The sequence below is a fragment of the Chelonia mydas genome, chromosome 3 (assembly GCF_015237465.2).
Source record: "Chelonia mydas isolate rCheMyd1 chromosome 3, rCheMyd1.pri.v2, whole genome shotgun sequence".
Classification (NCBI taxonomy): domain Eukaryota; kingdom Metazoa; phylum Chordata; order Testudines; family Cheloniidae; genus Chelonia; species Chelonia mydas.
This window is the reverse complement of record NC_057851.1, coordinates 52,451,693-52,478,205: the sequence shown is the minus strand read 5'-3', so window position 1 is coordinate 52,478,205 and position 26,513 is coordinate 52,451,693. Positions and strand designations below refer to the sequence as shown.

Below are 26,513 nucleotides of genomic sequence, written 5' to 3'. Positions count from 1 at the left end.
AAAGAAGAAGACTGAATCCGTGAATTACAAACCAAACCAAACCAAAAAGACCTAATCTTCTCAGAAGCTGCATTGTCAGTGATGTTTTCTATAACAAATTATCCCCCCCAAAATAATGCAGTTGCACCTATATTATGAAATGTTTTTCTGGGAGCTTCAATTTTTTCCATTATAATTTTATTTTTAAAAAAATACTTCATCCTTTAAGCACTCATTGGGCTAGACAGTGTCCACAGTCATTGACAGAAATAGCAATTGCTTGTCTGGATCAAGGGCATGGTAGGACCATTTATGAAGATTGCTTTTTACGTATTGATCCTACCTCAAATATAATATATTAAAGTGATTTATGTCAGTGAGAAACCACACTGAATTACATACAATAATAGTATTGATATTTGCTTCTCACCAGGGCACTTCTGTTCACTGCATCGTCTGATCTCCTCACCAGTTCCTTCACACTGTTGCCCAGTCACAGCTGCACCTTGACAAATCCTTATTCGCCTTTCCCAGCCACCATCACATGACTTGGAACATCCACTCCAGTGACCCCATTGGTTCCACTGACCGTTAGCTGTTTGGAGGTATGTCATTATTAGAATTGTGACAGACTGCACTGTAAGAAACTATTAAAGCCAGAATTTTCAAACTTGTTCACTATAGATAGGCTCCAAACATTATTCATGCATGTAAATAAAAATAAAGTCAGTGGCAGGTGTAGGTGCTTGGTGCCTCTGAAAATCAGGCTTCTTTAATTGTTCCTCAGTGCATCACAACTCAAGTTTAAAAAAAATCACTGCACTTAGGCTTTGAGTTAAGCTACTGCTCTGAAGCCTGAACATGGATGTTGTCGTCTTTGTATTTTTTCTTTTCTCTGTATGTACTGTGTTTTGTTATTGTATACATATGTATGTAAGAAACAGCACAATAAAATATGCTTTAAAATAAAAAAAAATCCCCCATATGCTATTTAAAGGCCAGATTTTACACGCCCTGGCAGAGTAAAGCAGTCTTAAACTAAGTGTAAGTATAATTTACTCACACAAGAATTAGTTCCTTTATATACAATTTCTTCTTGTTTCTTGAAATGCATTGTTTTCTAGTTCTCAACTTTTTATTTCTAAACATACTTGTTTTTAAAGAAATACTTATAACGCTAACACATAGGAATGCCAGCCTTTCAGAGGCCAGTTTTTTCAACTTTACTGACATCCCATTGTCGTCAACAGGCTTCTTATGTGAGTAAGGATTAAGGCCCCAATTCCAGAAATGAATCAGTGCAGGAGACGGAGTGCTGTCTATGGGACCCAGACAGGCACAGGGTCAGCCCACGCAGAGAAGTTGTAGGATTAGAGCCTAAATGATGCGGGCCAGCAGGATTGGGGCTTTAGATCTCTTTTTAATTGCAAATTAATGACATGAATGTTGCACTAAGTCAGATTTTTCCACATGAATCATTTCACCTTAGAGGATCCTACTTACCTGTACATTCTGGGTTATGGCACTCTCTGCTTTCAGCCCAAGGACCTCTGCATTCAGAACCTCCATGAGCAGCCGCAGTGCACTGTCGACTTCTCTGCTGCGTGCCATTGGAACACGTCACTGAGCACTGACTCCATGAACTCCACTCTTGCCACTGTCCATCAACTACCACAGCAACACATAAAAGACAAACAAGCCAACATTACCATCAAATCTATGCAGTAACAGAATGGTTAGTTTTATCATAACCAATTTCATCTGCACTTTGAAAACTATTTTTAAGACAGAAATTGCACCAGAAAGCATCACTTTAAACTTCTTACAACAATGGCATTTACATTATTGGTGTTTTCTTGTTTGTGGGGGGATTGTTTTGTTTGTACAGACTGTATTCTGATACACTGGGTCACATTTCCAGAGCAGGTGAACCTACTAAACATGCCAATCAAAACTCTGCATTCACACTGACTAACAGCAATTATTCTTTGTGCAAACCATTACCCAATACGAATTCATAAATTTAGCTGGCAATAGCCTATTATTCACCTATTGTCCTTCTTTGAAAATCTGGCCTTACGAGTACACGTACACTTAAAAACAACACAACTGTAAATCAGTAACTTCAACTGGCCACCTTGACTTCAAGAGTCTTCATTTCACTTCTCCAAGATAGAGAAATCACAAAAATAAAGCAGTGCTGGGATGGCAGCACAGTGTTTTAGGGGTTTGTGATCTCAACAGTTGTAGAGGAAGCAGAATTCTTAAACAAAATTATTGAAAGTCAAATCACTAAATTAAAACTAAATACATCTGTACCTCTCTTGTAACCCCCTTGGGGTTTAGAGAGCACGGCCCCTTTAAATCTTTTTCCTGAGGGGGAAATTGCTGATTGTTCCAGAAGGAGGAAGTGCTGTTTGCAGGAAGAGGAGCAGAGAGAGCGGGGAGAGCAACAGGGATGTGTGCCTGGAGCTCCAGAGAGAAGCGCTGCAGCAAGCAGGCCCTAGTGAAGCAACCAAGAACCTGCCCAAAGCCTGGGAGGGACAGAGCGGCTGACCGGGGATACCCCAGAACAGGAGCCAGGAGGAGCACTGTGCCAGGGAGGAATCGCCCAAGAAGGACAAACTGGAGCTGGACCCAGTATCACTGCTGCCCAGAGTGTATGGGGCTGTGATTACTGGGGCTTGTGACTTTGCATTGGGAACAAGGAGGGATGCTGTTAGCTAGTTAAGTGGGGAGGTTGTTGCTCTGTGTAGCTTTGCAGAGAGTGGCAGAAGAAGGCACAGGAGGGGTTTGTTGGGGAAAGTTCACTGGCGTCAGAGACAATGTTCCCTCTAATTTTTGACAGGCCGTGTGCACAAAAAATGTCTTCTGTGCAAATTGTGGTGCTTCTGTGCAAATTTTTGTGCACGCCGTGTGTGGGGGGTTTAGGATCTGTGTGCATGCGCACACGCACACAGCTTAGAGGGAACAGTGGCTGGAGGTGACTAGAAGCACCCAAGACTCACCACTGGACTGGAACTTTTCCCTGGACTCCTGAACTCGGTTTGCAGACATATTGCTCGGTGTCTGCCCTTTCAGACTGTGGTACCACTTGGCCCATGGGGCCTTGTGTTGAATGCAACCCTGTTTTACCGCTCCCTCTATATTCCCCCCTGTTGTTTTTCTCCTTTCATCCCTCTGTAAATAAACATTTCCCTTTCCTATATTCATTGTATTCTTCTGGTGTGTGTGTGTTCATTCTGGGAGGGTTGGAACAGGTGCCCTTGGGGTGGAAGGGACTTTCCCTGCTGCATTCCTGTGCATGCCTTCTCTTGGCCAGAGCTACCTGCAGAGCAGACTCCATCTTGGCCACGAGGGCGCTAAAGTTACACTCTATACGGTGAAAAACTGAGATTAAAAATGAACCTTTGCCAGTTTGTCAGTCATGTAGTGGCATCTGAGAACCACAGCTTTCCCAGGACCTCAAAGTAAAAATAAACAGTATCTCACAAACCAATGAGATACAGCTGGTGAATAGTTTGCAAAGGAGGACTCTTCTGGTTTTTGGTAAAGTGTTATTTTCAGGGTTCTGTTTAATACAAGGGCTCTGCACCTCTTCTATGGGCAGAAGTCTATATCAGACAGTAGAGCCTGGCAACCTATTCAGCAGAAAACTGAAGCCTCTCCAGGCACGAAAACTGTTTTTTTTTTTTTAATCTTTTTATCATGAAGCCTTACCAAAGAGGAAAACATGATGGAAACTACATTTTAATGCCTCTTTCTTCATTGTTACCCATTACTACGTACTATTATTTAGGGCAAGGCAGGTGAAGCTGTGATGATAAATTAAAGGTTTTGAAAGCAATTGTATACCTTTGAAATTAATGGGAGTTGATGGCACTCAGTACCATATAGGTCAGACCCCTACTGCATTGTTTTTATCCTATAGTCTCTTTCTCCTTTGTCCTTGCTGTACCACCCCCATTTGCCCTTATTACCTGCAGCAAATAGAAGCATGGGACTGTAAACTCACCTTCTGATACACCATCAAATAGCTCCTTTGCAGAGAGCCAGGCATGATGATTCAGACTGTAGTACTGAATATTGTTCAAGCACATTATAGCTGCTGCTTAAGACAATAAGTAACAATGAGCCGCTACTTTTAAATGTTGCATTGTTATGCCAGGAAAGGGCAAATGATCCACAGGCATGTAATCACTGTGGGTGAAATTCACTCCTGTGCAGAGAGCCTGCAAAATTCCTATGCACCACATAAGTCCAACATAAACCCTACTATGACAGTTTAAATGTTTGGAGGTTCAGGAGGAGGCACATTCCTTGTGTTTTCCCTCAGCACAGAAGTGAATTTCACACTATAGTAGCACCATCTCTACTCCTATTTGGTATTTCTCACTTCCTCAATTTCAGTTGAGATTCATATATGATATTATGTACTTTTCTGGAGGCTCATGTAAATGTGCTAGGGTTGCATTCTTCCTGCTCACATATTGTTCTTCTCTCTGTGAAAGCAGTGGTGTAGACCCATGTGAATTTCACAATGATGATGACAGCTTGTGTGTCTTCCAAAAGGCTCAAGTTACCAGAACCAGATTGTGTGAAAAAATTGAACAGCTGGCAAAATTAAATAAATCACAAGAAAGAGGCACAAAAAATTGAAACTTGTTACAGGTCTGGTCCTCGGAGAATCTATTTTCTAATTCTATAGGGACCTGATGCCCTAGTCTTTGATTTCTCTCTTGTTTATTTGTTAACGCAACAGTCTCAAAAGTTATCATTTTCAGAGTGGCAACATTTTTTTGAATTAACACAACGTTTTCTTCTCATTTTATTTTATTTATTTTTAAATTTTGCAAATAAATTTCAATTTTCACTGCCAAAAATATGGGGTGTGAAAATCAGATATTTCAAACCATTGCATAGAGTTAATGGACAAACGTCTCCATAATATCTTGTCATACCGAAGAAAAGCAAAATAAATGGCTTTCCACATGTCTTGTGTTGGGAAACACCTATAACTGTAGATTACAAAATGATGTCAGAGCATAAAAGAGACTGTTGACTCCTAATTATCAGGTTACAGTTCTGGGGAATGGTAGCTGGCAAGCTATGTCAGGCCAATGAAGAAAGCTGACGTATGTTACCTCTTAAGGGAAATGACTTTTCAACAAAACTTAGACTTTAATGCAAACATCACCGTCTTTGATGGGAAGTTTCCAGTTATGGACATGTATGTGATATTGCTACCTGTCTCACTCTAGTCATGAAATCTTTCTCAAAGTTTGGATTCAATGATTCATGTCTTTGCAGCAAGTTTATCCATGAGCAACGTTGTACTGCATGCCACTCAAAACTCATGACCAGAACTGCATGCACTACAGTGGCCCATCCCCTTTTAATAGTTTTTTTGCAGAAGGCCCTAGGATTAAACTGATTTAGAAAAAGCTTAAGAGAGAGTATTTGTAAAGCAAAACCTCATGGAATTATTTAGATAATTTTGTCATTTCATTTACAGATATAACTTCTGTAAAGAGTAAAAATACTGGTTAAAAATGATCACAATCAATCCACAGACATTTTAAATTGCACGAAGAAAGTGGCTTGTAATAAAGTCAGTTATTTTATTTTATTTCAGTGTGAAAGGCCAATTTAAAATCTATGCACCATTTAAGTGCTTAGGTTTTAAATGAAATTAAAATGGTGTATAAATCTGTGCTGATCCTCCCTCTGCACAGGTGAATAAACTAATATAAATAATTAGAAAGAAAATCTTTGTCTTCTAATATTTCTAAATGTGTGACATGTACTGTGTGTAAATTAAAAGGTACTTATTTATTATTATTAAGACCACCTAGCAAGGTATATTTAAAATGTACATAATGGATAATCAAAATGAACACACTTGGAAAGTTTCCCCTTTTTCCTACCTTTGGTATGTTGCTTGTCTTCTTAGGTGTCCTTCCTGCACTGGGATCCCCTAGCACAGAATCCCACATCATGCAGAATCTGTTGGAAATCAATGGGACTCCACATGGATACAGGGCTCCTTGATAGCACATCCCAGTGCAGGATAAGTTTACATTGTGAACTCTTTGAGAGAAGGACCTTGTCTTTGTGTGTCTGTACAGCACATAGCACCATGGAGTTGCAATCCTGATTGCATCCTTTGGGTACTACCACAATAACAGATGATAATAATACTTCCTACCTATAAGACTTTGCTCATCAAATATTCAAGTGCACAATACGTAATAATAAAGCAAGTCAGAAACAAGCTACACTTAATTACTGTAGCTGAGCAAATAGTTACTATACAAGCTCACCGGGGCAGAGAGCAATATTGCAAGGTTTATGTTGTGTTTCAGGTCCATCACACGATCTTCCCCCATACTGGGGAGGTATACATGACCTTGTTCTTGTTCTTTGGCCTCGACCACATGTGAATGAACACAAGCTCCAAGGTGACCACTCCTCCCAAACTCCATGTACTGTAACAAAGCAAACAGGACACCGGTAACATAGAAGATTAAACATAAAAACAACTACATTCTAAAAGGGACTATTTTGCCCAACATCAGAAAAAAACTAGTGTTTAGAAGTTTGCATCATTAGCATATACAAATTAGCTTTAGAAATTCAGTTGACTAAAATAACATCTTATTCTCCATATACTACATTGAGCTTTGACAAATTTTATTTGATCTTTTATGAGTTAGTCTAATCTCAATACAATTAAACTAAAGAAAAAATTGTAAGAAGTATGGCCTACATTTTAAAAGTGACTAGTGATTGTGGGTGCCCAGCTAGAGACATTTTAAAGGGGTATGAGTTTTAGTGGACAGGTAGTCAGCACATGAAAAAATCAGATCCATTTTGGGTGTTTCAAGACAGGTGGCTAAAAGCTCAGACAGCCAAAATCACTAGTCTCTTTTGAAAATATAGTAATTTCTTAGTCTGTGACTCTGGTACCTTAAGGACCTCAGCTTGCAAGTATCATGACAGGATATGGCAAGTATCATGACAGGATATGGTCCTAATGTTTTTCTTCAGGTTAACCTCAGTTATGCATTATTTCCTGATATGACAATATGTGGGGAATGACCAGATTTAATAATGCATGCCCCTCTACATCAGAGTTTTTGACCAGAATATTTAAATTACTTTCTGAGATTATAATATGATATAAATATATACACATAAATATTTTATATAAACAATGACTTCACAAAACAAATAAGGAATGCTATAGCAAGCATTCTTCCTCATTGTTTTCAATATAGAAGAAACTGATATACATCGTATCTTAGCCTAGATACCCTTACATTGCATTTCTTTTTCAAGAAGAATCTGAGTCAAATTTGAGATGATTCCACATAAAAAGCACACTATAAATAATTAGCAAAATTCTGCAAAAACTCAGTTCCAGAGGAATAACCTTTTAAAGAGAGAAATCTTGCAAAGAATGTTTTAGTTATATTCTAGTTAATCTAAGAATATGTCGGATAAAATCCAAGGACCTAGCATCCATCCTGAGCAGCAAGTTTGGTATGTGTCACACACACCTCAGTTGTCTCTGCAGGGAATCCCCCCTAACAGGCCATGGAGTGTCTAGGGAGATGGAATGGTGTGCTACAGCCCCAACACATCCATGGCATGGAGCTGAGGATCAGCAGTGACAGATTCTCTGGTTTTGTCCTCACTTTCCCTTGAGCATTGCCTTAGGGAACCTCCATGGACCTGGCTCTCTCCTGTCCAGGGGTCACAAATCCCTGCTCAGCTACCCCAGTCAAAGCCTTTGTGTTCTCGTGCAGCAAAACCACACTGGTTCTACCACCAGGTGAATCTCAGTAGAGTGGAGACTGGATTTGCCTTATTGGACATAATCATGAAATGATATGCAATGTCAATGGGAGTTCTACCCGTGGAGAGCTTGAATTTCATTCTCTTAGGAATATAGCAAGGTGTATTTTTCAAAGATATATTGAGATTGAAAGTTTTATAGATAACTTTAGAGAAGACAATTTCTGACAAGAAATGACTAGCTTCATGTAAGTAGATATTTTACTTTTCTTCATCAACATGAGTCCCCTATTGCTGAAAGCTTATTGAGTTGGCCAGATACAAAAGGTCTGCAAAATACCATTATTATTTCACACCCTATGTTTCGAGTTGCTAGCTTCATCAACTTTCTCATCTAAATATTACATCAATATGCATTGCATTAGCAGAAAAATAGGAGCATTCTAAGTGAATGTTAAATTGACAGATTTTAGTCTATTAATCTTAAAAACCTTGATTAACCTTGACAACGGAGTTAAATGATGAAAGCCAAAGCTTCTGAAAATTAATAAGCTGATAAATATATTTTTGCCTAAGCCTTTATATTTCATCTGTCTACAACAGGCACTGTTCATGGAGAGATGTTATGATTCAACCACAGCATTTGAAGCACTTTTGCACTGGCAATGCATTACATTTTCAATCCAGCCCTGACCCCAAGGATCAAAATTCTTTTGATCAGATGAACATGAGAAACCAATTCGTCAGTTCAGGTTCTGGAGGGCTGTTAAGAACAGCAACAATGGAATAATTTCGTTTGCTGCAGTTATAGCTGAACAAGAGGCTCATGCTGAAACAATGATCATTTCAAAGAGTACAAAACTTATAAAGCCAATTCTTCCAGGTCAAGTTAAGAATAAATGGTAAATTTTCATTATATTGCAAAAGATATTAAATGGGAAAGCTCTTGGTATTAAGTAGATATGGGCTAAGAGAATGTTATTCAGTTTTTGATATACATTAGGGTTAGGGCTAGTGTTTAGGCTTGATAGTCTTAGCTTTGATGATGTCAGAATATTGTAAATTGTCCCCATAAGATTTCATTTCAAAATTGCAGAATTCTCATGAGCTGTTCTTCAAAGGTATTGCATGAGCATCTTGAGCCAAAAATCTTACAAGACAGTTCTTGCAAAATTTTGACTGCAACAAAACCATAACTCTAAAATAGTTTCCTTATGGTTTGGAGTCTGACCAAGAGCCAGAACAGTAGCTGAGTTTGGATCTCAGGGTTCAAAGCTAAACCAACCTTTTCTCTGTTCTGGTTTAGGTCCATCTCCTATATTAAAGAAACTGTGGGTTCAAAAGCAAGTCTTCCGTGGTAAAACTAGCTCCACATAATCTTTCTTTATTTGGTATCCAACTAATTGTTGACAGGGTCAATGTTGGTTTATATGTGTATTTCCCCATGGGTTCGCTGAGAAAATAGTTCATGCAGAGTGGCTATTCTCTAGTCCCGCCATCTCCTGGCTTAAACATGCTGAAGTGCAAACCCACAGTGTTCACCGTATGCGACTTCTGTAAGGTTTGAGGGGAGGCATCAGATTACCCTAGTTACCCTCCTTCCAAGAGATTTTGGTAGTTTTTGCTGGATCTTAAGATACCTTCCTTTACTCTGTGTTAAAAGAAGAAAAGATAATTTGGCCAATGATGTTCTGCGACACAAGGCTTAACAACCTCATATAATGAAATAAGAGTGCTCTGGCTGAAATTAGATTTCGGCCAACATTTTCAAAAGTGACTAGTTATTGAAATTATAAAGAATTAAAAAATAGTTACTTCATAAACTAACTAGAAAAGTTCTCTTTTCAATATCGGGAGTAACTACTATTCCCCAAGGTGTTGTTTCAATGCTAATCATAAACAGAAATGACATTCAACAGAGGAAAAAACATAGAAATCACTGGTCAAGTAGCTTTGCTAATAGTTGGAATACCCATGTTAAGAAACCAGTCTGTGGCCCAGCTCACCATCAGATAATAGTGGGACTAGTGTGTACCACTCTCAAAGCTCTCCCAAAGATAGTAGCACTACTGTACTTGTAAATGCACTTTACTGATATCAGGGAGAAGGATTTGGGGGATATAAAGAGATGGTGACTGAAAATGCACTGCCATCCTCGATCAGGAGGTGAGTTGTTTTCTATATTAGCCATTTAAAAGTCTAAGAGGGAGAGGGAGAGTCCATGCACTGAAGCTCATGGATAGGGGCTTGGGGTACATCCCAGGTACCTCACTGTGTATTACTTTTTTATTTCTTGGGGGGCAACATTTCTAATGAGGAAACATTGTTACATCTCTCAAAACTGGCCTTTTTTGATGCATCACATTCTGCAATGAGCATTCCCCAGGATACTGTGCATTCATAGATTATACAGCCAGAAGACAGTATTGTTAATGTTTCGTATGTTTTTTGTGATCAAAGTGAACATGAGGCATGGGAGCTGTTAGTTGGCTATCCAGATAGTATTTATTGGGATGCAAAAGCTTGTTCTAAATTATAGTATCCACTAACTGCTTGGCATGGATGGTAGAGGTGAATGGAATCGGAAACACAAGTCAGTACCTGTATATACAAGTTAGTGTTTTCTTTGGTTTTGTTTCCCCATCCCCCTCTCTTTTGCTGGCCAACAAACTGTTTTGTCTTGCTTTAACCAGGGGTAACCCTGAGAAAGGGAATATATTGAGGACAGAGGGTGTTCAAACATGCTAATAATTGTATGGCAATCTGAGCATTTCAAGAGTCATTTTCTGGAAAAGTAAAGGTTTAAGGCTCTGATCCTGCAAACTGCTGTTTTGAGCTGGACTCTGTATAGTCCATGTAGAGTGTCCATGTACAGCTATGTAGAGTGTCATTGGAGTCAGTGGGGCTATAGGTGCAGGACTTTGGCCATGTGGAGTATGTTTGCAGGATTAGTCCTACAAGAAATTAAAGTGAATTAGTCTAAAAAAAGGTTTTAAAAAGGGGGGCAGGAGGTCAAAATTGAAATGTAACATTTTGACCAACGTGGAACAAGAATTTTTTTTCATTTCATTAATATTTTTGAGATTTTTGACTTTTCATCCCAATTTTGAGATGGAAACAAATTTCCAACTCTCAAAAAATATTTGAGCAATGGGAAATCCATTTCCCATCTCATCTCTACACAGGATAGCTAGTGACAGCTGGGAACCATTACCCATCACGGGTATCTGGATATAGGAAGTCCTAATAATAAAGCTATGGCCAGAGGCTGGAGTTCAAGAGGTGGGAAGCCTTGGCTACTCTGGTAAATGTTGTTGAAGAATTAGGTGGTCATTTTGTGTGTGTATCTTTTTACAGTGTGTTAAAATCACATTCTTTAAGAATTATTTTTGTGCACTTGGATGATAAATTACTTGACTTTTGCATCACATGGTAATAATGGTGGGTTGTTTGGTTTGGTTTTTGAATGAGAAGGCTTTTGACTCTTGAGAAGAGAGACTACATATAAACTTATCCTAGAAAATAACAGAACAGTTGCAGGGAGGTTACACATTAGTTTTCAGGTAGTGCTGGAAGGACCATGATAGTGGTCAGAAATCTGAGCTCTGGGCTATGTGCGTGCATGCAGTTCAAAAGGGGCTCTTTAAATAGACTTATGATTGTTTTTTGTAGATTGCTATTATTTCCTTCATATTTTGCTATTTTTAAATCAAGAGACGTTCTTACACAATGTATACCACCCTTCGTTCTTTAATGAGCTATCCTAATCTCTCCTGGAAATAATAGGTATTCTTGTATCGACACATATAAAATGGTCCATTCCATCCTTGTTCTGGGGTTCCTACATCATAAAATATTGGGCAATTCATATGGAATTTTCTATCTAGAACATAGTGTAAAATTATCAAAGGTTGACAATAATTCTCATTAAATTAGTTGTTTACTGGATAAGCTGTTTTGTGCTTTTATAATGCCTTTCATCTCAAAAGTTCCCAAAACATTTTAGAAATTGATATACAAACTGTATAGGAATAACCACCATTGACATGTCCCCTCTACCAGGGTGAAACTGCAAGTCTTTAACACAAGATAACTGTAGAAGACTGAGTCTACAAATCATTATCCAGTTACGTAGGGCCCCAGTATGCTCTGTGCCTGGATCTGTCCCACCTCCCTACTTGGAAGGGAAGAATCAATTGCCTTTCCTCATAACCTGCAGACAGCTCTCTGTAGTCCTGGGCTCCTGTGTTGCAGGAAGGTTAGAGAATGCATGTACCTGGAGGGAAGAACATAAGTCTTCGACTGCAAAGATTTCATAGAAAAAATAATATAGTCTATTCTATAGTTCTGTTCTTTTTCTGCTGCATCCCACCCCTTATAAGACATACCCCAAAGGCAATGACAGCCAATAGAGCATGAGTATTACTGCAGGAAGTCCAGAACTGTAGTGGAAGCATAGGGCTTCTATACAGGTGGCCATGTGCCTGATGTTGTATGCTCATGGAATCAGGGGTCTTGCTGGCCAGACTCTTGGGTTTTTTTTTTTCATGTGATGGGTAAATCTTACCCCTCCTTGACAGAAGAATGTAGAGGAAATTCCACAAGGGACATTCTCATGATCTCATGAATGATTCTCATCCTTCAGGCCATAGCAAACTAAATGGCTAAACAAATGCAGTGTCTGATGATATGTTAACTTCACCACCACTGCTGATCAATGGAGTTTTTACATCTACTTAGTGTGTTGGTGTTCAGGATTTCTTCCCCTAAAAGTGCAATCTGTATTGTGCCTTTCCCCATCTCCTTTATCTAGAATACAGAAAACCTACAAGCAAAAAAAGGATGATACAAGGATTTTTTTAAAAAATCTGGAACTGAAGGAAAAAAGTATTCTTCTTCAGTTCCTTGGCTGTTCTGAAACAGGAAATAATCACTTACAAAATAAAAGTTCACAGATGAATAAGAAGTACAATTTCCATTCTAATTAAAGTGCTTCTATGCAATTCATGTTTAAAGAAAAAGGTATAGTTTGAAATTCTTAGCATTATACAGTTCAATAACATCCATAATTTTATTGATTGGCTGCTAACACTACCTGGACAGAGGGCAGTGTTATTGCAAACCCTTGATTCTCTTAAAGGGCCGCTGCAGTGTGTCCCGTAAGGTGATACACAAGTTCTGGTTCGCACCTGCGACCCTTGACCACAAGTAACTGAACATGTGCTCCATTGGGCCCACTCTTCAACACCAGATTCACCTGTATTCAAGACAACAAACAAACATGAATACTGTCATGAGTATTAATCAAGACTTTTGTTTGCCAAAGTTTATTATGGCATGCAGGTATAATTTAAAGACAAATAAAACAAACTAAAATAAACTTAAAAGTTAATGGAAAGAAAGCACCTTTGAAAAATGTTCAATGAATAGAAAACAAACACACTTAAAAGCTGGAGAAAAACCAATTTGACCACTTGGCATCATTTACAGCTTCCTTAGAATGTCTTTCAACATTCCAGAAACAATACTGCCCTTAGCACACTAAAACAACAGAAAAGTCTAGTTTTTCATAGCTAAAAATTATTTATTTTTCACTGATTGTATTTATCTCTCCAAAATGAAGGAAACTAGATGATAGTTTAAGGAATGATGACAGCAGAGTCAAATTTTTAAAAACAAAACAAACTGAAAAGTATTGAATTCCCTTTGGGTGAGAGCAGCATTTGAGAGAAGATTCCTGACCCTCTGATTTTACCCATAAACAAAAAAGAATCTTTCAGCACTTTACTGTAGCTACACAGACTATTAAGCTGAATGGTGGGCTAAGAACTTTGATTTAATATTTCATCATAGTGCTTCATTACTAGCCTTTGATATGGGGATGACCTAAACTGTTTGCTGCTCTAGAAACTGTTACTGCATACAGTAATTACCGCTATTTTCAATGGAGTTATGTAGTCATAACTTAATAGAACAAATAATTTACAGTGAATTACTTAGCCAACAAATATATCTGCTATTTCTGCTCAAAGAATATGTATAAGGAGATTGCAATATCTTCAAATGCATTTGTTATTTAAAAATATCTGACTTCTTTTTATTCTATGGATTATCACCAAAAACAAGAGTCTCCTATTCTTACTCATAACGTGTACTACCTTAGTCTTTGAGCAATCATACTGAAATGAATAGGATTACTTAGCACAAGGTACTACTCAATATGAGCATCGGTGACAAAATCGGGTCTGATTTGTGAATATTTCCTATCAGAGCTGAGTTATTTGTTGTTAGTGGTGAAATCTACCACATGGTATTACTTCTGTTCCCTGACCTGATGTGTGCACAGGCATTCTGGTATGACTACTTGGGCAAGGGTGTTTAAAATTCATTTTCACTTGTGTCTCTGAAATTCTTTATCTGAAGGCATTCATGCTAGAAAAATACAGAAAGAGTATGAACCTGGCTGAAGCAAATTCATTGAACAATCTCTGTAAGCAATCATGTAATCGTATTCAGCTAACTGTAAAATACAATGCCATGGACCTTATCAGGCCATTGATTTTAAACCTAAGTCCCTTCTGAAACAAACTGGAACTTATATTTAAAAATCAATGTCATTCCATGATCTTTTATCTTGAAGTAATTATTAAAAATTAAAAATCTTGTTTGTATCCCTCTATCTTTATCTATTCTTCCAAGGTTTTGCCCACAGCAGCAATCACGAAAACTCTGCAGCCAGGAAGACTCAGGTAGTGTCTTCCTTGACTACTGTAAATGTCATATAGTGATTTGTCCAGAAACCAGGCTCTTGTAGCAGGGCATTCAGCCTGCCCCTTTCTCTCCACAAAGCAAGCCCATCACTTTTGCCGCATGTCTGGTCTCCACTACTCCATTAAACAGGAATCCTAAGGATATTCAAAGCCTCCCAGAAACCAAGCACAGCACAATGTGCCACTTATTCAGTATTAAGCCAGAACAGTTTAGAATTAAAACATACAAATCCTCTAGCCTTTCATAAAATTGTAGAACATTGCAAAAACATCTATGAATAATGACAATTACTTAAGGTTTATTAAGGTGTGAAAGCTCACAAAATGTGAACCTTGCAAGCATTACACTCATTTGTTACAAGGATCAAGTAGAAAATTAAGCATGTTTATTGTTTAATAATCTCTCTTGTGTGTCATTTATGATTTTGATTAGGCTGTTACATGACTTGCGTTGAGATCAGAGGAAGTAATGTAGTAGGTATGACTATTCTATAAGCAACCAGTAACTGTAAAAGTTAGAATTATACAATATACACTATAGTCCCTGTGAAGAATGTAGTAAAAGAACTTATTGTAGTAGCACTTCTATTCCAGGCAAATCCTTCATTTTAGTTTCTTTCTTTTCCTACCGCTTTGACACTTGACTTTGCCTTTGTAAAAGTGGTTTAGATGAAAGGTCAAACAGCACAAAAAGTCAAAGCAATGCTTCTCAATTTGTTCCTCATTATGTAAAATAGTCTTATATACTGAATGCAAATTACCCATTATCCCACACAGACCTGGTGACAGTGCACTGCTATTAAAATGCAGAATGCAGTATTAAAAAATTAAAACTATTGGATAACTTATACTGGGGAAAGTTGTTTTTAACCTTCTCAATGTAATGGACAAAAGTAGTAGTTTAGTATTAAGGAATGTGATTGTATTTAGTGAGTTTTAAGATGAAAACTGTTTATTGAAAGCCTTGAAGAATCTATGTACCACGCAACAGTATATCTTGGCCCCAATCTAGAAAACACTTAAGCATGTGATGAATTTTAAGCATGCAAGTAGTCCCTTTGCAGGCAATGGGACTACTTAGATGTTCAGAGTTTAGCACATGCTTACGTGGTTGCTGGATTGAAGCTCTAAGAAGTAACGTGACATGTCATGCACAAGGAATGGCAATTTTTGTGAGATTAGGAAACATAAAGAACAGATTCGTCTCACAAAATATTCCATTCCTTTTGCATAATCATGTTACTTTTTACTAATCCTTGCTCAAAGAAGCATGATTTATTTGATAATATTTTTCAAATGGGGAAGACACATTATGTAATTGCTAGAAAAATATGTCCTTTATATTATCAAATATGGACTAAAATTTTTCTAGATTAAGCCCAGGCTTTGACTCTCTGCCTAATCCCAGATTGCACTTCCTGGTTTTTTTTCTGTTTTCCCTCTGAATATTACAGAAAAAGTCTATGCTCTGTTTTCTCTTTAGCTGTTAGTTACTTTATACCTACCATGTTAAACCTATGACCTCAAATTAAGTGGTAACAAACTAACAATCCTTCTTTTTCCTGAGTTGCTAGACCTGTAGGAGAAAATTCTGTCTGGAATGTCTCATTGATCTGTGAAACACTTACCTGCATTTATATATTCTAAATCCCATAACATTGAAAGAAAGGATAATTTCAGGAACACAAAAATAACAAATATAGGATAATTCAATTATGAAATTATTTATTTGAATTTGTTTATGTTGTACTGCTTTTTTTATGTTGTACACAGCTACACATTCAAACACTTTCTTTTAGTACTGCATATTAGGCCTGATCCAACCCTTTTGGTGTCAAAGGGATTGGCTCCAGTCTTCGCAAAACAGTACTGAACGTTTCTCATAACTATTTTTCCAGCACAATATGCATTTCCTAGAATGCAATTTGTACTTCTGCTGTGTCTTTGCCCTTTCATTGCATGAAAAAGGCATGCTTACAGTTTCACTATAGTTATTTTTAATGATTCTTTATTACATAAAAATAATTAAACAGACTAAAATGACAAGAAATGATATAAACCGAAAGAAATCTATATGATTTCCATTTTCAAAACTCCACTCGTTTTCTTAGTGTATGAGTAAATCTATGAAGTATGTTAGTAAACCCCTGTGCTTCTGTTTAAGAAGATATCACATTAGTTTTATCACAAGAAAATGAATACATTACAATGAAAAGATGAAATGATCACTACAAAGGAAAATCAAAATGAAAAGATGAAAATTAGTAACACTGTTCTAAAACAGAACACAGTATTATTTAAAATGAGTTCCCTACAGTATGCAAAAGATATGTCCTTAGAACTACGCATGTGAATTTGTATTCTCTGCACACGCATCTCACGTGCTTTCTAAACAGGAGCTTGGAAACCAAGCCTGTATAATTCTGAACTTCCATATCCCACTTTGTTGTCACCATATTTCCAGAGTAGATGGTATTGGTGGTCCATTTGAAAGGCAATTCTCTAAAAGCCATAGAAAATGCACTGCAAATGGATGCATACTTACTGTTCAGTAGTAGGTTTACAGTTAGTTTATATAAGAAGCTAAAACAGATTCTGAAATCTTTTAGGGTAATTATAAGAAATCAAGAAACGGCATTAAATCAAAAGGGTTAGTCTAAATAATAAGAAACTGACATCATCAGTCTGAACTAAATATGTAAGTAATAAGCTCCCGTTGTGCCTAAACAACAACTGTATGAAACCGAGGAACTTCTGAGATAATTTCATCCATTTATGCCTGACATATAACTGCAGGCATCTTCCAGTATTGTCGATTGGGTTCATGCATAAAAGCAGTCCCGGGTACTGGTGGGAGGGCAGCACCATTTGTCTTTTAAAATCTTTATAAAACCGGATCACTATAGATTTTTATATATTTATGTTTACATTACTTACTATATGACTTCTGAAAATCTGTTAAAAGTGTAAAGCATTCTACATCTAAGAAAGTCAACATGCAACTTCACTAAATGCAATCATAGCTCATTTACTAAAATGAATATTAAACTTGAAGCATTATGTAGGAAAGATGCAGACAATCTTCTAGGTTAGTATCTATGGAATACAGTGTACATCGTTTCAAATCCATATAATGGTTATGTGGCACAAGGTTTCTGATGCAGTAATTTCTTAGAATGCAGTAAAGTGGGCACATTAAAGAGTCAGCATATACCAACCATTACAACACAGTTGTATCTGAGATGCACTGTTATTACCCTATAATTAGAACAGGACAGGACTTCAGTATCTTAGGACCTGATCCACCATTTATGAAGTCTATGGGAGTCTTTATTTTGACCTCAAAGGGAGCTGGATTGGATCCATAGATACTATTGTGTGGTAATTGTTGGTAAATGCTGACGTTTTAGAGACAAGAGCTGGGTGTAGATTCTTTATGTAATATTTTGTTCTCTTTATCTGAAGAAGGTGCAGTTGCTAAAATAAATTTGGAAAATATGGCTTAGACAGAAAACTGTTAGATAATTTGCACATCGAATTCATACCTATTTATATATTTAGCAATTATGAATCTGGAATCTAGAGAATAGAGTATTATGTTGGGCCAAGGACACTAAGTGCTGAATACATGCACATTAAAGTCTCCTGATAATTAATTAATATGATAAATGCCCAAAGAAGGGATTAGATTTCAGTTCTTCTATTTATATTAAAATTCTAATGCACTTCCTTAACATTTATTTTTTGAAAAATGTTGATATATGGTCACTGTAAACTACAGTTAATCTCTAAACTGGACTGTGTCTTTCATGTGTAAGCCTGCTTTAATTATTAAATAAACTCATGTTCATATTAAATCATTCAGTATCCACATTCACAGTGCATGTTTTTATATGTTCTACCTAATTCTCAGCTACTTTATTTATGGACTTTAACTGGTGGAAAAATAAATAAATGGTTCAAAAATATCAGCTTAGAAAACTGACAGGTATGCAGTAAAAGATTATGGAACATGCAGTGGCTTTGCTAAAATTAACAACAGTAAATAGAAAAATGTAACTAATGTATTACCAGTTTGTGCCATAAATTTAGCAGCATCAGCTTGTTCCTGAGGGACCCTTTTCTCATGAACAGATCGAGGTCGCTGACTTTTAATTGTATGATCTCCCATCATTCCAAATTCTAAAGACAGAATAAAGGTTTATGAAAGCTTGTGTGTAGACATTTCTCAAAGGTACATACTGTCTCATGCAATATGTTCCTAAACATACCTGGACATTACTGGTAAAGTTCAAATGATCATGGCATTTATCAGCTTATTTTGCTATACTCATCTTTTAAAAACTATACTTAAATTCATGTTTGCAGAACTTTAAACATGACTTTATTGTAAGAAACAATAAAAACATTCAATGTAGTGACACTTGTACTATAATTCAGCTGCATGTTACAAGACAAAAACAATTATTCAAATAGAGACATTATATTCTTATATTTTAAATCAGTGCAAACCACACCAGAAAATTACCACGACAATGTTAATTATTGCTGTTCTGTGACAGAGCCCAGTTCCTTGTGCAGAAAGCTCCCATTCCTGCACACATCCTTCAGACTGATGGACTGGCAAGCAGCTTTCCATGAGAATGGTACCAATGCTACATAATAAAATGGCCACAAACTGCTTATTATACAGACCAAATTCAACAACAGTCATGTTTGTTCCCTTCATTGCTTTGGAAAACACTCAAGTATAAAGACTCTACGGGTATGTCCACACTGCAGCTGGCGGCGTGCCTCCCGGCACAGGTAAACAGATGCACGCCAGCGCCGCTCCAGCTAGCACACTCAAAATAGCAGTGTGGACACTGTGGCACAGGCTAGCCACCTGAGCATGGACTCCGGGAGCAGGCAGGCTTGTACTTGGGCAGCTAGCCTGTGCTGCCACCCGTATTGTAACATCTGCACTGCTATTTTTAGTGCACCTGATTGTGGTAGGCAGAAATGGACGAGGTCTACTCCAGTTAGAGTGAGTCTGTCTACCCAGCTCGGAAGCATGCTCCCAGCTGCAGTGTAGACATACCCTGTGAGGTCCAGAGCTATATTTTGCCATCAATTTTTAAACAGAACTCCCCATTTATTTCAAGGGGGGAATCTGCATAACAATCAGTGGGATAACATGGGCTTCCATGTTGAAGCCAACAGTTCTTGATTTTTAATCCCAACACTGCCACTACTTCCCTTTCTGGCTTTGGACAAATTCATTCATCCAGTGCTCCCTCTGCGATTGCCTGTGCCATGGAAGTGGTATTTCTGCCTCTGGAACATGTTCCCCTCTTTTCCTCACAGGTGTATAGAAAAGCCTTGTTCTCTCAGAATCTCTACACTCAAACCCAGTGGGGGTTGGGAGGCAGGGGGCATAGGTAGGTGATCCATGAGGCAAGGAGGCAATTCTCTCTACTGAAATGGGAGAATGTGTATGAAACTCTGGAAGGTTAAAAATTCAGAGTTACTTCTCTGAAGGCAGGTTACTTGCAGAGAGAGAGAACGGAAACCCAAGTCTCTTCATCTATAAAATGGGGGAGATGATAATACTTACCTTCCTGCCCCAAAAGGTGTGGGTCAAGCTTTTACAGAGTTAATGTCTGTGAAACACCACATAACGCACTAAATGCTATTATAAAACAGATTATTTTAGTGTAATTTTTAAAAAAATCTCATTCTCATACTAAGATTGTCTCAATTTTTAGTGTTAAGAAAATGTTAATAAACCACAACCATACAATTTCAATAGCCAATCAGCAAAGAGGATGGATATTTTTTGGCCTTTTCTGATAATTGTCAAGATAGCATTTCAAAATCACTATTTGTCTCTGTAAATATTCTTTTATTAGCTTCTTTTAAATTAAAAATGTAACTATTCATTTGAGAATAACAGCGTATTTTGCATTCTAAAGAGAATATTTGAAACATATAATTAATAAAATATTTTGTGAATTATATATGATATGTTAAAACCTAAAAATATTTATTTCAGATAATTAAATTATTTAATATATATTTTAAATTCCCCCCAATTTAAGGAAGTTTTTCCTTTTGCTGGGCACCTTTGTCATTCATGTGATATGTTGTGATTTTATATTTTCTAACATAAATTAACAATGGGATCTTTATTAAAACAATTTGGGGAGATGTAGTCTGGATGTCCATTTAAACTGAAATAAACAACAGAGATTTCGTGGCAGGAGATCTGATATATAGCTCTCAGCCACTGCTAAGGGGCTGGGAAAGCAGAACACTTGTGATCTGCAGATTATCTGGAGAGAGCAGTTTGCTTCTTCAGCACCACCCATGTATTGAGCGATACTGGCATTCTTGAAGAATGCTGCTTACCCATCTTTCAGCCCCCAACATGAGCGCAACAATGGGAATCCTTTGCAAGAAGAAGGCATTCCAGAGGCATACAGAGAAATGGTAGTGCTTTGGCCTCAGTCCTGCAAAATGCTGAGCACCAGGCTTCAGTTTTGTCTTTGTTACACCAGCATTACACTAGTGTGACTGCATTCCTGACAATGGAGATATTCATGGCCAGGAATGGCAACAGAGAAATACGCTTTATACGGACGGAAGCCATCTAATTTTATCCAAACTTCTCTCTTTTCCTCAATAAACAGCAAACTTTCCTTTTAATTTACAGACGAATGCACATTAGCCAGTTTTTAACTTATCTATCTACAGTACGTTGTGTATTTATAGAGCACCAGTCATGCTCAGTAGTATCTCTTGTAACAATTATATACAATATTTTCTGTATATATTTTGTCAGATATACCACAGGAGTTATGTAGTCCTCTCATTTTGCATATTTAGTTCAGGTACTTAACCAAATACTGCACGTGAACAACATATGATAACAGGAAGTGTATTGTACTAGTATCAATGAGAACTTAAAAGGCAACAATTACCTCACTAAAACTCAGATTTCTCATATGAAAATTGGGGACAAGTACATTTTCTTAATGGGATCCAAAGTGTTTCTGTGCATATCTCTATATATCTGAAACATCTATGTATATATGACAATCAAGTATTTTAACTAAGAGCTTGTTAAACATTTTGCCAAAAGTTCCCCTGGAAGTACAAAACAAATACTAACTAAAATAACATGGTTTCTCTTCATTTCTAGTTCCCATCTAATTATCTAATTTTAAAAGCTGAATAGTCATGTTTTTCCCCCTCCAATAGCTTGTGGGAAAGCAAACCCATACATATATAACTTTTAATACTTTCTGTGTTGCTAAAATATTACCAAATCTCACCTTAGCTTGAGGGAGCTGTATGTGGGGAAATGGGAATGGTGATAGAGTCGTACCACATTGCTAGACATTGTCTGGCACAGAGGTATCCTACAGTTACAGGTTGAGATGGTTCAACACCGAATGCTGCAATATGTTCTGGTGCTTTTAATTGCATTTCTGAGCACAGGAAGTTTGCTCACTCTTGCTATTCTTGGCTAAATCTTGTTGCTGCGGGGGAACATATGTCCCCTAACCCAAAGACCATGAATCCTTGGGGATATAGGTTTCTGACAAGCTCTTCAGCTGTATATACCTTCTAATGTTCTCCAGTGTAATGGAGAGATCCTTTCCAGCTCTTACCATATGTCATAATTTATTAATGTGAATTAAAATACTGCATTAAATAGTTGCCTTGAATCATAAACAATGCTTTCTTTCACCCAAGAGGACAGATATATCACCTGGTCCAAAGCCCACTGAAGTTATTGAGAATCTTTCTGTCGCCTTTAACTGGCTTTTGGATTAAACCCATACTGTATAAACCACCCAAACAGCTTTGATGTTTGCACTATAATGGTAATATACTCGGATGTTCTGTCTGGAACCAATCTGATACAGAAACGCTTCCACAATCTATGCATACAGGAGTGGAAATTGTGTGTGTTGAAGACTGTGAATAGACCATTGCCAGCTCAGGAAGTCTATATGTATAAACACATGGATCACACCTACTAAACCCTAGGCCACAACACAGCACAACATGCTCCAGGCTCCTGTTGTAGAGGTTCTAAAAGAATAGCCATTCTACAAGTATTTCACACTGCTGGCATTAGCTTTTTCATGTGCATTGAAATTTAAGTACCTCCCAGCAATGTGATGTCATCTCAATTACAAGTAAAAAGGCCAGGAATTAGCTCGGTTTTAGCCACATCAAATCCAGATCCATCAATCTGGATGTGGCTTGATAATTTTCTTTCATTTATAACTCCAAAGTGTGGTAACATGGTCCCATGTCTTTTGATAGCGAAAAATTATAACAGCAGCTTTTGAATATGGGAAAGCTTCAGAGCGGGTGTTAATTTTAACATTGTTTATCTGCAGCCTCATTGGTGTTACTTTTACTTTTCATGAAATGTTATGGGAGTTTTTATTCCTATTTAGTTATCTTTTTATTTCATATTTTTAAGTGAGAAGCTAAAATCTTGACATCAGTGTAGGCATTTATAGGAGACGTGTCATGTGCTCTCTGTAGAAATAAAGAAGAAAACATCTGTTAATAGTACAAAAATGCAAAGAAGGAAAACCGTGCAATACAAAACTAGATAACAGCTTTGCAAAATTCTACTCACCAATGGCTAGTATTTTCCTTCTGACTGGTGGATAATATATAATGAGATTTTTTTCTATCATCATCAAAATTAAGGTATAGGACAGCCAAGTAGATTTTATGCCTGGGCTGCTTAGGCAGTTTTGCAAGCAGGCTACACATACATTTGGAAGATCAGATGACATAACAAATCACTTGAGCTTTGCTCTCATGATTTCCATTATGTCATTAGAACCCCAGAATATAGATTTATTTCTCACTGTTATCTGTGTGCTACTCTCTACATAATATGAATCGTGGCATTGTTAAATGGACAGCTCACAATGGTATCACAAAAGAAAATATGGCATTGTTCAACATAATAACTGTGACTTCAGTATGAAAGATCTGCTGAGCTGGAAAGTGATGCAGAGAACTCTAGTGTTACTCTTTTAGAACCTGATCCTGTGAGGTACTAAAGCATCCCCAACCCTCACTGAACTCAAGTGAAAATAAAAGGTGCGCAGCAAATCTCAGGAAGTGATCAGGTTTCAGAGTAGCATCTCACAAATAAGGGGCCCTTGACTCTCAAAGGCAATCTGTCATTTTGTTTTTTCAGCCATGGCATTCTACTGTGCTCTCCAGGGTATTCTATCACCCTTATGTTATTTCTTCATGGTCCTAAAATGTAAATAACAAAATTACTGTTTCCTGCTTAGTATAGACTAAAGGCGAAATCCTAAAGTTCTTGCTGCCAGGAGCTTACATGTATTAACTTTCTACAAAACCTACCTTCAAATTCTATGCACAAGCAGCTTAGTCTGCAGCCCTCACCAGCATAAATATGGTCCTACTCAGAAGGTGCACAAAATAACTGCATAATGGGATGTGGGGTGAAGAAATGTGGAAGGAGTCAGGATAAAAAGACATATTGCACCATGAACTTTCCAGCAAAACAAGTCATTTATTTCTAGAGCCCTGGATAGATACAAAATTTTTATCCGCATCTGATCTGCGATCTGCAAACATGGTACACAGATATCCATGGACATAAAGGGATATCCACAGATTTGCAGGGCTCTATTTATTTCAGTAGATTCAGTCTATTTCAGGCTGCAAGAAGCTTGGAAAAGGTTTGTACACATTTCCTTCTTCCATAGCCCCTTATCCAGATTCTGCCATAAGTAAAGTAGTACAGTGTTCAGAATTTGAAGGTTTGGGCATTGGATTAACCTTTGCAATGTGTGTTTCTAATCACACCCACGGCTGGTCAGTACAAACTTTTTTTTCTTGTCACTAGATGGCAGGATGTGTATTTATTTACACAGCAAAGTTTTGCAATAAATTGGAGAATTGCAGCTCTTTCCACTGCTTTTTTTGTTACAAAATGATCCTCAGGTCTTGCTAAAGCAAAATTCCCATTAATTTCAAAGGGTTTTTTCCTAAATAAGGCCTGAGTAAAATCTATAGAGCACCAGTCCTCACATGCACTACATAGCATTGAAGTTCCACTGGAACTAGGTTGACAGAGACTCTAATCATAGCTTCCCTTGGGAACACCGTAAAGGAGGATTTCCCCACCACGGCATGCAGGCCGCAATAATAAATAAATAATGAAATAATAAAATAATAATAATAATAATATTTAATAGTAAATGAAGTAGTAGAACCCTAAACTGTAATGGAGTTCTGTGGTAATCTCTGTTTAACAAAAAGAAAAGGAGTATTTGTGGCACCTTAGAGACTAACAAATTTATTTGAGCGTAAGCTTTCGCGCTTTATTTGAGCTACAGCTCACTTCATCGGATGCATGCAGTGGAAAATACAGTGGGGAGATTTTATATACACAGAGAACATGAAACAACGGGTGTTACCATACACACTGTAACGGGAGTGATCAGGTAAGGTTATGCCCAGGATATTGGACTAGACTGTCCCAGTATGGTCATTCTTATGTGCACTTTAGCTAACAATCAGCCGATACGAGTATCTGGAGATTGGAGGTAAGACTTTTTCAATGGAGGGCCTTTAGTTTTAGAAGCTTCTTCCTCTGCTTGTCTGACAGAACTAGAGTTGATTGAACTTCAAGGTGTAATATTGTTAGATAACTTTGTAATGAATTATGTTAGTCATATATATACTAAATAATGTTTGAGAAATTAATATTATGTATAATATTATAGAAAAATATAAAGGAGCTGTTTGTGTGTGTTTCTGCTGATACAGCACTCCAGACTTTGCTGAGACAGTATCAAGGTTGTGTAAACTAGAAATTTGATTTGTGTATCTTATATGTAAAATTTTTGGCCTGTGCAAATACCAGAGTGAAACCAAGACTCACTAGGGAGTTGTTATTTCTGCCAACACTAATGGGCAGGTGTAATCTCCCCTAACAAGACAATCTAAATAAAGAAATTATACACTAAGCAGACAGGAGCTAGTTAACAAGTAAAAACCCAAAGCCACTAAAACAAACCAGTAAGAAGGATAAAGATAAGGGAGAGCTGAATGAAAAAGTGAGAGCAAGGATAGATGTGCCGGGAATCAGATAAGAGTAAAGAATGTATTAATTTAGGTTAGTTATGATTTATGTCTGAGAACGTTTTAATTGGGGGGTTAGAATGGAATGTATATAGATAAATACACAGATGAGGTAGCTTGGTAAATTGAGTATGCACAAAGTTATGGTACAGGGGATAAAAGATAGATGATTGACAGTAAGACAGTGGAGAAGAAACAGAGACCAGAGTTTTGAAAAGAGTCACTCTGTTCCAAAGAAACATGATTTTGTAACTTACTTTTCTTGCCTTTCTGTTTTTGCATGTATATATAATTCATAGGTGATAATAACATTGTCTTAAAAAGTACATAATAAAGGGTAAAATAAACTTTTAAGCCTTATTGGAGGGGATTTCATTTCTCACTCAAAAATACAATGATCATCTTCTCTCAGTCACTTGCCTGACATAAGTAAGTAGGATGGGAAACATGTTAAGCAACATTCCAGAAGAAAAGTTAGATATTTAGGCCCAGATTTTTAAAGGTATTTAGGCATTGCTCTGTACAGCATTGAAAATCTTAAGTGATTTAGACAGTTAAGTTCCATTTTCAAAAGTGACTCAGGCACTTGTGATCCTAAGTTAGGATTTTGGCTCCTAAGTGCCTAAGTGCCTAAGAAATAGTATTTTTCAATTCACCTCATACAAGCACCATAGTGCAATCTCTTTATCATGAAAGTGAAATTTACAAATGTAAATTTTTTTTTACATAACTGCACTCAAAAACAAAGCAATGTAAAACTTTAGAGCCTACAGGTCCACTCAGTTCTACTTCTTGTTCAGCCAATTGCTAAGACAAACAAGT

At 37.2% G+C, this 26,513-nt stretch overlaps 1 protein-coding gene across 9 annotated transcripts in view; it reads right to left on the bottom strand.

Moving 5' to 3' along the window:
• ADGRB3 (adhesion G protein-coupled receptor B3) overlaps nt 1-26,513 on the bottom strand; it is a 616,055-nt gene that overhangs the window by 344,819 nt on the left and 244,723 nt on the right. For 8 of the 9 annotated variants that reach the window (XM_043542447.1, XM_043542448.1, XM_043542449.1 and 5 more), the window contains 5 exons: nt 18,621-18,731; nt 12,875-13,036; nt 6,303-6,467; nt 1,483-1,647; nt 410-574 (listed from right to left, as the gene is read on the bottom strand). In XM_043542447.1, the coding sequence (XP_043398382.1) occupies nt 410-574; nt 1,483-1,647; nt 6,303-6,467; nt 12,875-13,036; nt 18,621-18,731 (768 nt within the window). Of the gene's footprint in view, nt 1-409; nt 575-1,482; nt 1,648-6,302; nt 6,468-12,874; nt 13,037-18,620; nt 18,732-26,513 lie in introns of those variants that run through there. The other variant, XM_043542452.1, reaches the window with a different exon arrangement.